General features: G+C 36.1%; 1 protein-coding gene across 5 annotated transcripts in view; it reads left to right on the top strand.

Annotated features, from left to right (window-relative positions):
- Positions 1–16,253, top strand: part of SLC30A9 (solute carrier family 30 member 9) — a 74,342-nt gene that overhangs the window by 27,307 nt on the left and 30,782 nt on the right. For all 5 annotated transcript variants that reach the window (XM_068543023.1, XM_068543022.1, XM_068543021.1 and 2 more), the window contains 6 exons: positions 167–266; positions 1,950–2,042; positions 2,409–2,491; positions 9,504–9,562; positions 12,857–12,924; positions 15,234–15,336. In XM_068543023.1, the coding sequence (XP_068399124.1) occupies positions 167–266; positions 1,950–2,042; positions 2,409–2,491; positions 9,504–9,562; positions 12,857–12,924; positions 15,234–15,336 (506 nt within the window). The remainder of the gene's footprint in view (positions 1–166; positions 267–1,949; positions 2,043–2,408; positions 2,492–9,503; positions 9,563–12,856; positions 12,925–15,233; positions 15,337–16,253) is intronic.

Below are 16,253 nucleotides of genomic sequence, written 5' to 3'. Positions count from 1 at the left end.
CTGTACTTGGAGTAAACATTTTTTTCTGACGCCATTCAGTGCATCAGGAAAAATAGTTTTCTTTGGAATTCATTAGTGAATCCACTTAAAACTCAGCATATGTTCATCTTCAAATGTGACTTCCGATGTGCATATTTAGCATGTTTTCCTATATTTTTGGTTTTAGTCAAAGCCGTCCTTAAAAAGAGGGAATATGGACCAAAGTACACTCAGAATAATTTCATCACTGGAGTCAGAGCAATGAATGAGTTCTGCCTCAAATCCAGGTACAGTAATTTTTAAAAAATGGGGCAGTTTGCTCTATCTAATCTAAATAACCAGTTATTTCCTAGAATTTGTTACCCACTACCATCCATGTGGAAACTTTACCATGGCTCCTTCCTAAATTGAAGAAGTATTTTTATTCAGTTAAAAAAATGTTAAAATTGTTAGCTTACTAAACTGAAGGCTGCTCCAGCACGAGCAGTTCCAGTGTTTCTTGGCTCCTTTAACTCAAAAAGGTAGGTTCTTCAATATCTTTGTGTCACACAAGAACCTTAGGAGTTTTATTGTTATGTTAATATGTAGCAAAATTATCAATAAGATTATTTGCATATTTGTATAACTTTAAAATTTTGGTTTTTTTGGTAAAGCAATTTTGTTATGTTTATGTTCACACTCCAGCTGTGATTCATGTTGAGTATAAATTATTTTCCTTCTTTCTGGTATCTTGTTATTAATTTTCTTGTAATTAAAGAGATTTAGTGAGGTATTTTTCACAGATTTAAACTTTTCCCCCTCTTTTGTGTGTTTACCTAGAAAAACCATATTTATGTGGAAGATTTCTTGGCAATTTCGACATCAGATGATCTAGCCTCCCCCACCCCACCCCCAGCCCATGGTCATATATTCTATGGTATAATATCAAGAAATAAGGATTCCTGTAATCAGTTTTATAACTTCCATAACTATTGAAACAACAACCAATTATAATAATGATATAAAACTATATTCTGTTTCACATACAAAAATTTTGTGAGTTAAGTAGGTTAGGTATTGCTATCTCCACATTATAGGCCAGGGAACATAATAAAGAGTGGATGACCTAGCTTATTTAGTGAGTCAATGACAGAGAGGGAACCAGAATATATATCTTTTGTTACTTGGTCCAGACTTTTTTTTATTGATGTGTGATAGTTGATTGTTGAACTTATTTTATTTTATTTTTACTTTTTATTTATTTATTTTTTGACTGCACCACACAGCTTGCAGGATCTTATCCCTGACCAGGGATTGAGCCCAGGCCATGGCAGTGAGAGCCTGGAATACTAACCATTAGGCCACCAGGAAACGCCCCAGATTTTTATTTATAGGTCTTTTCGTTGCTATTACAAACTTTCCTTAGGAAGACCAATGATCAAATTTAGTATGACTATTTAGCAGTGACTTGATGAATGTATAAACCTTTCAGAATTTAAGAGAAAGGAAAATAATTAAATAGCATGAAATTGACACATATTCTTTATAACTTGGTATCTATGAATGATATTACCACTTAGTATTAATCTGGATGTAAACAAATGACTGTAAATTTTAAATTTAAATTCTTAAATAGAGGGGTAATACTCTAATCCATGTTCTTTCCACTTTTCACTTTCTTTCTTCATACATCAGACATTGCAATGGTGTGTCCCTAGCAGATAAAATAAAAGCACTAATAAAGGAATTGAATCTCTACATATTATGTTATGGTATCTATATTGAGCATTGAGAATAATTCTTAGTGTTTCAACTGTCTCTAAGTCACTTTTGTGTACAAAATGTCATCTTTAAACTGCTTTTTACAGGCTATATAGATTTAGCTATTAAAATGAGGATCAGTGTAGTGGCTTTTATCTACCCTTAATCCTTTTAAGTACATGAACCATATGAACCTTGTCTGAATAAATTCAACGTGTTTCTTTCTTCAGTGATCTAGAACAACTTCGAAAAATCAGACGACGAAGTCCTCATGAAGATACCGAGTCCTTTACTGTATACTTGAGATCAGATGTGGAGACAAAGTAAGAACATAGTTCTTTTAGAATAAAAATACAAGCTGAATTTGGGATTAATAAAAATGTATTTTAGACAGACTCAGAATTTTTAAAATGACATGTTTTAAAAGCAGAATATTTTTACATTTCTAAATTTGAGAGTTACTAGTATGTACTAGTTAGCAAAAAAAAGTCATAATTTATGCGAAAATTTTCTGTTGAATTTACTCTTATTGTTTAGATTTAATTTAGAAAGATTTAAGTGCTTTATATTTTTCCTAAAGGACCTTATGCTTTGTTGTTAAATTCTCATATAGTTTTAGTTATCTAGATTTAAATATGATTATAATAAAGTCATTAAAATTGTCATTGTTGGTGGTCATGTGTACACAGATCTTTGGAAGTTTGGGGAAGCCCTGAAGCTCTTGCCAGAGAGAAAAAACTTCGTAAGGAAGCAGAAATAGAATATAGAGAAAGTAAGTATATTAAATTTACAGCTGAGTTAACTGAAAAGCAACTTGTAAGTAAGACCTGTGCCTGTAATAACTATGCCCTCCCTAGTGGTTGCCCACCTGTTGGCTTTGGCTTTGTTACTTCTAGCAAATACCAGTTTTCATTTTGGGATTCAGTTATTTTATAAAAACAGTATTATTTCTTTTCTCCTCTATAGCTTTTTAAAGATCATGAGAGCAAGCAAAGCTAGTTTGTGGTTTCTGTAAGATATATGAATATTAAAACTTACAGTCTGATTTGAAGATTGTACCTGTTTAAAGGTAAATCCTAGTTTCTAAGGGGTTTTGGCCCCTCAGAAGAAGCAAACAACTGTTGAGCATCTTTATATTCACAGATATTCTAAGTAGAGCTGCACTTAAATCCACAGGAATGAAATGTTTAGTTTCTTTTTTTAAAATTTGTTTTTCAGTGAGGTAACATTGGTTTATAACATATATTTCATGTGTACAATATTATATTTCTACTTCTGTTTACCCTACAGTGTGATCACCACCAAAAAATTTAGTTTCCATCTGTTACTGTACAGTTGATCCATTTTACCCATTTCACCCTCAAGTAACCACTACTGTTTTCTGTATCTACATTTTTGGTTTGCTTTGGATTGTTCATTTATTTCATTTGTTTGTTTGTTTTTTATATTCCACATATGAGTGAAATCATATGGTATTTATATCTCTCCATCTGACTTGTCTCACTTAGCAGATGGCAAGAGTTCACCTTTTTTATGACTGAGTAGTATTCCATTGAGTAAAAATACCACATCTTTATCCATTCATCTGTTGTTGGGCACTTAGGTTGTTTCCATATCTTGGCTATTGAAAATAATGCTGCAATGAACATAGAGGTGTGTATATCTTTTCTAATTAGTGTTTTCATATTCTTTGGATTAAATACCCAAAAATGGGATAGCTGGATCATATGGTAATTTTTTTTTTTTTTTAATTTTTATTTATTTTTATTTTATTATTTATTTTTTTTGGCTGTGTTGGGTCTTCGTTTCTGTGCGAGGGCTTTCTCCAGTTGCGGCGAGCGGGGCCCCTCCTCATCGCGGTGCGCGGGCCTCTCACTGTTGCGGCCTCTCCCGTTGCGGAGCACAGGCTCCAGACACGCAGGCTCAGCAGTTGTGGCTCACGGGCCTAGCCGCTCCGCGGCATGTGGGATCTTCCCGGACCGGGGCACGAACCCATGTCCCCTGCATTGGCAGGCGAATTCCTAACCGCTGCGCCACCAGGGAAGCCCCATATGGTAATTTTATTCTTAATTTTTTGAGGAATCTCCATACTGTTTTCCTTAGTAGACTGCACTAATTTGCATTCCCATCAACAGTGCATATGGTTTTCCTTTTCTCCACATCCTCACCAACACTTGTTTTTTCTTGCCTTTTTGATACTAGCCATTCCAACAGGCGTGAGGTGATGTCTCATTGTGTTTTGATTTGCATTTCCCTAATAATTAGTGATGTTGAACATCTTTTCATATTCTATTGGCCATCTGTATGAAAAAATGTCTTTGGAAAAATGCCTATTCAGCTCCTCTGCATTTTTTAATTGTTTTTTTTGTTGTTGTTGTTGTTGAATTGGGTTGTCTATATTTTTTGGATATTAACCCCTTATCAGATATTTCATTTCTTTTCCCTTACCTGAGGAGATATAGCTAGAAAGATAGAGTGAAGACCGATGTCAGAGTGTACTGCTTATGTTTTCTTCTAGGAGTTTTATGGTTTCAAGCCTTACATTGAGGTCTTTAATCCATTTTGTGTTGATTTTTGTTTAGGGTGTGAGATGATGGCTTAGTTTCATCTTTTTGCATGTAGCTGTCCCAATGTCCCAATTTCCCCAACTAATGAGTTGAAGAGACTGTCCTTCTTCCATTGTATGATATTTGCTCCTTTGTCATAAATTAATTGTCCATATATGTGTGGGTTTGTTTCTGGGCTCTAAATTCTGTTCCACTGATGTATGTCTCTGTTTTTCTGCCAATACCATGCTGTTTTGATCACTATGGCTTTGTAATTTAGTTTGAAATCAGGGCATGTGATACCTCCAGCTTTATTTTTATTCTTTTCTCTCAGTATTGCTTTGGCTATTTGGGGTCTTTTGTGGTTTCATAAAACTTTTAGAATTTTTTGGTTCTATTTCTGTGAAAAATGCCCTTGGGGTTTTGATAGGAATGTGTTGAGTCTCTAGCTGAAATGTTTTTTTTGTTTTAAATTGGGGTATAGTTGTTTTACAATGTTGTGTTAGTTTCTGCTGTACAGCAAAGTGAAGTAGAGTTCCCTGTGCTATACAGCAGGTTCTCATTAGTTATTTTATACATATTAGTGTATATATGTCAATCCCAATCTCCCAATTCATCCCATCCCTCCTTCCCCCCCTTGGTGTCCATACATTTGTTCTCTATGTGTGTCTCTATTTCTGCCTTGCAAACAGGTTCATCTCTACCATTTTTCTAGATTCTACATATATGCATTCATATACAATATTTGTTTTTCTCTTTCTGACTTACTTCACTCTGTATGACAGTCTCTAGGTCCATTCACATCTCTACAAATGACCCAGTTTCGTTCCTTTTTATGGCTGAGTAATATTCCATTGTATATATATACCACATCTTCTTTATCCATTCGTCTGTCAACGGGCATTTAGGTTGTTTCCATGACCTGGCTATTGTAAATAGTGCTGCAATGAACATTGGGGTGCATGTGTCTTTTTTTTTTTTTTTTTAAATTTATTTATTTTATTTACTTGTTTTTGGCTCCTTTGGGTCTTGGTTGTGGTGCACGGGCTTCATTGCGGTGGCTTCTCTTGTTTCCGAGCATGGGCTCTAGGCATGCGGGCTCAGTAGTTGTGGCTCACGGGCTCTAGAGCACAGTCTCAGTAGTTGTGGCACACAGGCTTAATTGCTCCACTGCATGTGGGATCTTCCCGGACCAGGGCTCGAACCCGTGTCCCCTGCATTGGCAGGCGGATTCTTAACCACTGCGCCACCAGGGAAGCCTGCATGTGTCTTTTTGAGTTATGGTTTTCTCTGGTTATATGCCCAAGAGTTGGATTGCTGGGTCATATGGTAATTCTATTTTTAGTTTTTTAAGGAACCTCCATACTGTTCTCCATGGCGGTCGTATCAATTTACATTCCCACCAACAGTGCAAGAGGGTTCCCTTTTCTCCGCACCCTCTCCTGTAGCTGAAATGTTTACTTTTTTTTTTTTTTTTTTTTTGGCTGCACTGCACGGCTTATGGGATCTTAGTTCCCTGACAAGGGATTGAACCCGTGCCCTCTGTAGTGGAAGCGCAGAGTCCTAACCACTGGACCACCAGGGAATTCCATGAAATGTTTACTTTTGATGAAAGAAATACATGTTGGGGTCAGGGAGCCCCAGAATTGTGGTATCACTATTCAGTTAATGGCTTCCATTGGGTTTCTTTATAGGCAATACAGGTGCTAATATAGGATATGATGAAATCATCTTCTAGTAGGGCATAATCCATTGGGGAATTAGATACTTGTACTACAGTTACACTTTTGTTACTCTGTGGAACTGAACGGTAATGTGGCAGGATTAAAGTAGAGATAGACGTGCTAGTATCTGCAAAAATTAGACATTTTTTTTTGGTCAGGCTTTATTTAGGAGGATTCTGACTTCTTTAACTATATTTCTAAGTTCTGCATAGCACCAAGGCTTAAAGGTGACAACATTTCCTTCTCCTCATGAGTTGGTGAAGTTTCTAGGTGGAAATTGTGAGACAGTTGTGGTCAGTAGCACAGGAAGAAAAGGGGTTGGGAGAGTTTTTTGCGTGTGTGGGTGTTCAGTGTCAAGAGGGACAGCAGTGGGTAGGAAGGAGATCAGGAGATCGGGAAGAACATGGAGAAGACATGCAAGGAAGGAAAGAACAAAGTAGGCAAAGTCGTGGTGCTCAACTTCACTTTGGCCAGTGGAAACATCTCAAATTGGCTCCGAAGTCCTTTTGTCATAATCGAGGTACTGTTGTAAGCATCCTTGCTTTTAGGTACAATAAGATGTTTCAGGTTTATTTAGTATATTTCCTGCCCCAGATTGGGAATCAGCCATTTCTAATAGGAGATCCTTTCCTTTTAATAGGAAATAAAATTGAGAGACCATTGGGCATTAGGGATACTCATTCTTAACAGGGTGATGTATTTTTAAGGTCTTTTCAGTGGACAGAGCTAGGAAATACTTTTTGTTTCTTAAGAAAAAATACATAGGTTATTCTGATAAACACTGTTTCTTTTCTTTTTGTATCTCTTACACTGAAAATCTTATTTCTTAATTCATTAGCATAATTAATTACATTTTTGGTTTGTTCTTTTATGTGTATACACACATATAGAGAGAATACAGTGTAGTTTAAAACTAACAGGATCGATATTGCTATCAAGGTGTTTTAAGATTTCTGTTTTTCTTTTTGTCATTATTATATATCCCACTAGGGATATATAGTCAAATGTCTATGCTTTAAAGTCACTTTTAATTTCTCATTGTATGGATAAACCATCTAACAGATGTAAAATTAGCTTCATTTGTTTCATTTTGCTTTCGATTTTGAGAAATTATTTTTATTTTATAATTTTGTAAAACGTTTACACGATTCCAAAGTGACCTTTACCAGACAAAACACTTCAGAGAAGTTTAGCTCCCATCCCTGTCTTCTCTACCCTACTCCCTCTCTCTAACATAGGTAACTGTTTAAAAAATTAGTTTGGGGTCTTTCCTGGTGGCATAGTGGTTAAGAATCCGCCTGCCAATGCAGGGGACACTTGTTCGAGTCCTGGTCCGGGAAGATCCCACATGCCACGGAGCAACTAAGCCCGTGCACCACAGCTACTGAGCCTGCACTCTAGAGCCCGCGAGCCACAGCTACTGAAGCCCGTGCGCCTAGAGCGCGTGCTCCACAACAAGAGAAGCCACCGCAGTGAGAAGCCCGTGCACCGCAACGAAGAGTAGCCCCCGCTCGCTGCAACTAGAGAAAACCCGTGCACAGCAACAAAGACCCAACAGCAGCCAAAAATAAACAAAATAAAATAAATAAATTAAAAAAAAATTTAGTTTGGGGGTTAGTTTTTCCATTAAAAAAAATGCAATAAAATAGCATACAAACTGGCAATTTAGACTCCCCTTTTCATAAATAAGGCATACTATGCATACTTTCTGTGCTTGCTTTTTTTTTTTTTTTTTACTTGATAATATGTCCTGGAGGGGCTTCCCTGGTGGCGCAGTGGTTGGGAGTCCGCCTGCCAATGCAGGGGACACGGGTTCAACCCCTGGTCCGGGAAGATCCCACATGCCGCGGAGCAACTGGGCCCGTGTGCCACAACTGCCGAGCCTGCTCTCTAGAGCCCGTGAGCCACAAGTAGTGAGCCTGTGTGCCACAACTACTGAAGCCCGTGCAACTAGAGCCTGTGCTCCGCAACAAGAGAGGCCACCACAATGAGAGGCCCGCGCACCGCAACGAAGAGTAGCCCCCGTTCACCACGACTAGAGAAATCCCGCGTGCAGCAACGAAGACCCAACGCAGACAAAAATAAATAAATAAATAAATAAATAAATTTATTAAAAAAAAAAATATGTCCTGGAGAATATTCCATAGCAGGAAATAGAGACATTTCTTCATTTCTTTTATAATACTCCATTTTGGGGGCTACACCATAGTTTATTCAGTTATTTCCTCCTAGGTCGTTTCCAGTTTTTTGCTAGTAAAATAATGATACCATGAATAGCCTTGTACATATATTAAAGGAGATATTTAAAGTACAGAATTTGAGAAAGCACAGTAATAGAAAAATATTTTTTCCTGTATTTTTAAACTTTGAGCTAACAATGAAGAATTGGTTCTTATATTTTTTAGTTAATACTGAGAAAGAATCTTAGCAAACTGCCTTTATCTCATTGCAAAAATACAACATAAAATTTATCATTTTAACTTTTTATGTGTACAGTTCAGAAGTGGTAAGTATATTAACATTGTTATGAAACATTTCCAGAAAATGTTCTTCTGGAACCTTTTTCATCTTGCAAAACTGAAACTGTACATGTTAAACAATTCCCTTCTCCCTCTCCCTAGAGCCCCTAGTAACTACTATTCTTTTTTCTGCTTCTATGAATTTGACTACTATAGATACCTCACATAAATGGAATCATACAGTATTTGTCTTTTTGACTAAGTTATTTCACTTAGCATAATGTCCTCAAGGTTCATCCATGTGACAGGATTTCCTTCCTCATAAAGTTTAAATAATATTCCATTGTATGCATATACCACATTTTGTTTATCCATTTATTCATCCATGGATGTTTTGGTTGCTTTCACTTCTTGCCCATTGTGAATGGTGCTGCTGTGTGCTGCTGTGAATTTGGGTGATCATATGGTAGTTTTTAATTTTTTTGAAGAACCTCCATGTTTTCCATGGCAGTTGCAATATTTTATTATCCTACCAACATACTCAAGATTTCCAGTTTCTGTACATCCTTGCCTATACTTGTTACTATTATTATTATTTTTTTGGCTGCGCTGTGTGGCGTGCGGGATCTTAGTTCCCTGACCAGTGATCAAACCGGTGCTCCCTGCATTGAGAGTGTGGAGTCTTAACCACTGGACCACCAGGGAAGTCCCTATATTTGTTATTTTTTGTTGTTGTTTTTGTTTTTTTTGATAGTAGCCATTCTGATGGGTGTGAAGTGATACCTCATTGTGGTTTTGATTTGCATTTCTCTGATGATTAGTGATACGAGCATCTTTTCATATGCCTGTTGGCCATCTGTGTATCATCTTTGGAGAAAAGTATTCAAATCCTTTGCCTATTTTTTAATCAAGTTGCAAATTCACATTTCTTCTAATAACATATTTTTGTTGGTAGCTAGCTAGTAGAAAATGATTTAACATAGTCTTATTAATCTAAAGTGTGACTGATAAGAATATGTATGACCTGAATGTATTGTGTAATTCTTTTCTTATAGGGCTATTTAGAAACCAAAAAATATTGAGAGAATATAGAGAGTTTCTGGGAAATACCAAGGTAAGGATATCTTTCTGTTAATGTCATGTGTGTATGTGTTGCACAGCAAATCCTAGTATCAGTCCATGGTGAAAATCTAGCATGTCTGTGATCCTATACCAAGATTTTCTTAAGTAGATTGTAATCTACTGAATTACAATCTCTTTGCTTCTGTCTGTTTTTCTTAAAATTAAAAAAATTGGGACATAAGTTCTCTTTAAATTCATAACTGTGTTATAAACCATAAGCATATAGATATAGATGATTTATTTTGTTAGATTTGTAGCAAGATTTAGCTCTTGTATACACCTTTAATTTCCTTTATTCTTTTTCCTTCTACTCTTAACCTTGTTTAACATTCAAAGTGCTAATCCTCTGCTTGTACCCAGGAAGCTCAGCCCTTAGAGGAGAAAATTGCACAGCCATTTTGATGATTTTTTTTCTTTATTATATGAGTGTACAAAATCAGTGGACACTCAATATTTGTCAGTCTTACTAAACTTCCATAGTACGTTCACTCTCCCATTCTGTGAGATACTTATTGCATACCTTTTCCTCTCTTCCCAAACTTCCTGCAGACTCACTTTCCCTCTTCAGCTGATGACCTTGTTTTATATTTCATTGAAAAAATAGATCTAATCTGATAAAAGTACCTTATCTTTCCATTAGCAGGTTTACTACCTTATTGACAAGTGTGCCAGAATAACTCTGTTTTCCTTCCTATCAGAAGGAAATTAATATTGGGACCAGTATAGAAAGTTTACCTTTACTGTCCCACTTCTTTATTTTATTTTTTTTAAACTAGATTGCCTGTTTATTATTAAAGGATATATGATTCAGGAACAGCCAGATGGAAGAGGTGCAGGAGGCAAGGCATGTGGGAAGGGGCTCAGAACTTCCATGCTCTCTGGGCAGCCACTCTCCCTGAATCTCCACACATTCACCAAACCCCGTCCTTTCAGGGTTTTATGGAGGCTTCATTACATAAGCATGATTGATTAAACCACTGGCCATTGGAGGCTGAACTCAATCTCCAGCCTCTTTCCCAGCACTGGAGGTTGGAAAGTTATAACCCTCTAATTACATGGTTGGCTCCTCTGGTGACCAGCCCCAAATCTTACTTTCTTTTTTTTTTGTTTTTTTTAACTAATTTTTATTGGAGTATAGTTGCTTTACAATGTTTTGTTAGTTTCTGCTGTACAGCAAAGTGAATCAGCTATACCTAGACATATATCCCCTCTTTTTTGGATTTCCTTCCCATTTAGGTCACCACAGAGCACTGAGTAGAGTTCTCTGTGCTATACAGTAGGTTCTCACTAGTTATTTATTGATATTTTATACATAGTAGTGTATATATGTCAATCACAATCTTCCAATTCATCCCCCCCACCCCCCTTCCCTGCTTGGTGTCCATACGTTTGTTCTCTACGTCTGTGTCTCTATTTTTGCTTTGCAAGTAAGTTCATCTGTATCATTTTCCTAGATTCTACATATAAGCGATACTATACAATATTTGTTTTTCTCTTTCTGACTTACTTCACCCTGTATGACAGTCTCTGGGCCCATCCACGTCTCTGCAAATGGCACGATTTCATTCCTTTTTATGGCTGAGTAATATTCCATTCTATATATATACCACATCTTTTTTATCCATTCCTCTGTTGATAGACGTTTAGGTTGCTTCCATGTCCTGGCTATTGTAAATAGTGCTGCAATGAACATTGGGGTGCATGTATCTTCTTGAATTATGGTTCTCTCTGCGTTTATGCCCAGGAGTAGGATTGCTGGGTATATGGTAGTTCTATTTTTAATTTTTAAAAAATTTTTATTTATTTATTTATTTATGGCTGCGTTGGGTCCTTGTTGCTGTGCACGGGCTTTCTTTAGTTTCGGGGGCTACTCTTCGTTTTGGTCCACGGGCTTCTCATTGCAGTGGCTTCTCTTGTTGTGGAACACGGGCAATGTGCAGGCTTCAGTAGTTGCAGCATGTGGGGTCAGGAGTTGTGGTTCGTGGGCTCTAGAGCGCAGGCTCAGTAGTTGTGGTGCATAGGCTTAGTTGCTCCGCGGCATGCGGGATCTTCCCAGATCAGGACTCGAACCCTTGTCCCCTGCATTGGCAGGTGGATTCTTAACCACTGTGCAAACAGGGAAGTCACCAGCCTTGTTTTTGTCCATTCTTCACACGAAACTTACTTCTGTTTCAGAATCTTTGAGTGTCTTGTATACTCTGCCTAAACCATTTTTCTTCCAAATTTTTCATGGTTGCCTCCTTCTCATCATTGAACTTCTTTCCCTCACTATTCTAACTAAAATAACCCTCTCCATCATACCCCCCCAACACTATTCTCTCAGTCTCTGTTTTAGTTTCTTTATTATATTTATCACTATCAGATATGACGGACTTATTCTCTATCTTCCTATACTAGGCAGTGAGATCTATGAAGGCAGGGACTCTGTTTTGTTTACTGTTGTGCCCCAGCATCTAGAACTGTGCCAGGCATATAGTACTTGTACAATAAATATTTCTTGAATAAATTACATAAGGCAGAATATATGACGTGCTTCAAGAGAAACGTAAAGTACAATAATAAATGTGTAATAGAGTGAGTGTTGTCTGTGGGGGACCAAGGAAGGCTTTACGTAGAAAGGTGACACTTGGCCAGATATACAAGAAGATGAGTAAAGCTTGCCCAGGTTGCGGTGGAAGATGATAGCATTCCAAGGAGAGGAAAGAGCAGGAGGAGAAACACAGAAAGTATAAATTCAAGGAACAGCAGAACATTTGACTGAAGAAAAATATTTTCCCTGAATATGTTCTTGTTTGATTTCCTTTTGTTTTGGTGTGTTTTGAAATTAAACACATTGTTATCACTTGATGTCTTTGGTCTTTAGAGAACAGTCATGAGTTAAATTAGAGCAACAAACTTTTTGGCTTTGGCTGTTCCTTGTACTATAAGTTAAAAAGTTGCTCAAGAAATGGGAAAATTTTAGAGTATTTCAGTGCAGTACATTTTTATCACTTTACTTCTGGTTTTTATGTAACCAACTCGGAATTTTTCCTGAAGTAGGCAGGAAATGATTTACAAGGAAATAAACAATTAATGTTCTGCAAAAGGACCCACATGTACTTTCAATTTCCGTCTTCTCACATCTTAAACAGGAAATTCTAGAGAAAAAGAATTAAATAAGTAAATCTAGTTGTTTAGAGGCATTGATAAAGGAGGTATTTTCTGGTGTGTCAAGAGTCACTTATTAGTGTCATAATGCTTCTCTGGGAAATGTTAGAGATTTTTTGTTTTTGTTTTTGTCTTATAGCCACGCTCTAGACCGACATCAGTTTTTTTTAAGGGGCCAGGAAAGGTGGTGATGGTTGCCATTTGCATGTAAGTACTGAAATATAAGCCTTTTAAAATAGAAATATTTTTAATGTATATATCCTTGAATGTATAAATTTATTACTTGGTATCTAGATAAAGATAACGGTGCTATCTGAAAATTTTTCTCTCATTTTCACTGGCATTTATAGAAGTCTTTTTTAAAAAGTTGAATTGGCCAAGGTTATTTTTAGAGTAACTAAAGCAACCTGGGTTATAACTACTGGAGAGTACCTGCGCTTTTATTTTTCTCCCACTTAACCTTGGTAGAACATAATTAATGCTTTTGCCTCTTTCTTTTTTCCTCTTTCTTCTTTTTTTTTTTTTTTTTTAACTTTTTGTTTTATATTGGAGTATAGGCAGTTAACAATGTTGTGATGGTTTCAGGTGCACAGCAAAGGGACTCAGCCATACATATACATGTATCCATTTTCCCCCAAACTCCCCTCCCATCCAGGCTGCCAGATAACACTGAGCAGAGTTCCCTGTGCTATACAGTAGGTTATTCATTTTAAATATAGCAGTGTGTACTTCTCTGTCTTCTTGATTCCTATTATTCTGCCTACCTTTTATGATTTTACTGAATAATCTAATTTAGGATGTTTAAGAGCATTAATTCCGTAATTCATTAGTTTGTTCTTTTATTTCTAAAATACATGTGTTACATGTGTCAGGAATTTTGATATGGTCTGGAAATGTAAAGGTAAAATGCATAATTCTTATCTTCAAGGATTGGAGGGACACTAGACTAGAAGAAGTCATTTGTAATAATACAGAAAAGATAGTGGTAGTAGGGATGGAGAGTCACGGTTAGTTTCAAAAAGTATTTAGGTGGTCTGGTTAGCGATGGTGCCCAGGTTTCTGGTGTGGACAATTGGATAGATATTGCACCATCACTGAGAGAAGGAACGCTGGAAGGAGGGGGCAGGGTGGGAGCAAAGGAAATAATGAGTTCCTTTTTGAGTTTGAGTTATTTATAGGGCACCCAAGGGGAGTAGGTCAGCAGAATTAATTCTTTTCATCAATAAAACAGGATTAACAATGAAAGCTTTTTACATTGGAGGAATGTATGTAATGTATATAAACTGCTTAGCATAGTACCTATTACATAATTGTACTTAATAATTATTATTGTTAGTATATATGGCTCTGAAGCTCAGGAGGGAGATCTGGATTAGAGATATAGAATCAAGAGTTATTAGTATATAGATGATAATTAAAGCCATAGGAGTAGTTAATATCACCTGGAGAATGTGTATGCAGTGTATGAGGAAGGAAAAGCTCTTCAGAAAAAACCTTGAAGAACGCTAACATTTAAGAAACGGGTAGAAGGAAAAGAGCCTGCAGAAGAGACTGAGGAAGAGTAAAGAGAAAGGTAGGAAGAAAACCAGGAGTATTGTGGAAATCAAGGAAGACAGTGTTTTCAGAAAATAGTGGCAAATGCTTCTGTGAGATTAAGGAGAATATTAAAATGTTTTCAGGAATTTATTAGCAAGAAACAGTTGATATATTGATAAAAACAATCTTATGAGGTGTTAGTGGCAGAAGCCGCTGTTTAGTGGATTGAAGACTGAGTGCAAAGTGAGGAAAACTGAGACAGCAAGAGTGGATATAATTCTTTCAAGAAATTATTTGAAATGGAGGAGAGGAGAAAAGGGTAGCTGGAAGGGGATGTACAGTTTCCTCATTTATAAAATGAGGATGTAGTAACTACTACAATGTTAGCATTTGTATAACAGAGTTATAATAAAACATGGTAAGTGACTGTAGTATAGTGCCTGAGATAAATTATACTGGTTATTACTGTTGGAATCTGAGCACAGCTGGCTTCCTCAGAGCTAACCATGTTTATTTTAGCATGTATGGCCTTCTCATATGACACAGACTATTTGGTCTAGTTTTGTCTTCACCTCTGGCATCTGCCTAATTAAATAAACGGACCTTCCCAACGTCCTCCCTTTGACACTGGCCTACTGAACAATACCAAGTGCACATAAGACACATAATTTCCTTTCTGATTCCATTTTGTTCATATGTAGAACACCCTCTTTTCTCATCTTTTCAAAACGTACTTAAGTAATTTGCTTGCACGTATCATGCCTCTTTCATTTAAATATTTAATGAAACCATAATCTGTATTCTTCAAATTTGTACTCCTGTTGCCTAAAACATAGTAAATCTTAAAGGCTAGGGATTCTTTCTAATGTACTTTGAACAGAATCTAGTGTGTGTGTGTGTGTGTGTGTGTAAATTAAGTAAGCTTTTGATGGGAATTTTTATTTAAACCTATGCTAAGTTATTTTCTCTTTCTCTCCTAGCAATGGATTAAACTGTTTCTTCAAATTTCTTGCCTGGATTTATACGGGTTCAGCAAGTATGTTCTCAGAAGCTATACACTCTTTATCTGATACTTGTAATCAGGTAAGGGGTAAAAGCTTCTTTCTTATTAAAGTAATATTTTTTTTGAGGCTTTAGTCTAAAAGTTGACATATTTAAAAACAGAATGATTCCTATAGTTGGGTTGTAGAAGAAAATGAAAGTTGTTTTACTTTTGAATGATGATGTACATAGAGATATGACATAGTATTTGAAAGCAGGTTGTTACGCTTTAAAAACTTTTAATAATCAAATATGAAGTGTAAGATTATCAGTCACAGAGACTATTGTAGAAGAGATTCTTATATTAGGTAGAAATGTAGTCTGTGAATATGAGTTCTTAAAACTGTAAGAGCCGGTGGATTTAAGTGTTTTGAATAAAGATATAAAATAGTCACATGTGATTGATGAATTATAATGATTTTCACCTTAGACTAGTATTTTGATTTTGAATACTACAAATCTAAGCCTTTTTTAAGAACACAACATTTCTACTTGTATATCATTTCACACTTTAAAGAATGTGGCCTGTTACAGAGAAAACCTTTTTAGTATTTATTTATTTATTTATACTCCCGTTATGTAAGAACAGATTTGGGAGAACTTACAATAAAAGACACAGGTATAATAAAAATATTTAAGACAAAGTTAAAAATAATAATAAAATGGTAAGAAGCAGGGAGAGCAATCTTTTTAAAATTAAACCTGAGAACTCATGTAACTCACTGTCAAATGGATTAAAACGTTTTGTAAAAGTAAGGAAAGAATACAGGCATTTGCTATTAGTACTAACAATCATTCTCTTGAAGTAAATTTTTATACTCAGTAAATATTTAATAACTACTATTATATAATATTTTGCCTGTTGAGTAGGGGGAGAGGAGGGTGGGAGAGATATGACACACAGTACCTATTTTGTTGAAAGCTTATGTGAACATAAGAAAATTAAAATGTGAAAATAT

This window comes from Eschrichtius robustus, chromosome 4 (genome assembly GCF_028021215.1).
Source record: "Eschrichtius robustus isolate mEscRob2 chromosome 4, mEscRob2.pri, whole genome shotgun sequence".
Classification (NCBI taxonomy): Eukaryota; Metazoa; Chordata; class Mammalia; order Artiodactyla; family Eschrichtiidae; genus Eschrichtius; species Eschrichtius robustus.
This window is presented reverse-complemented; position numbering and strand designations above follow the sequence as displayed.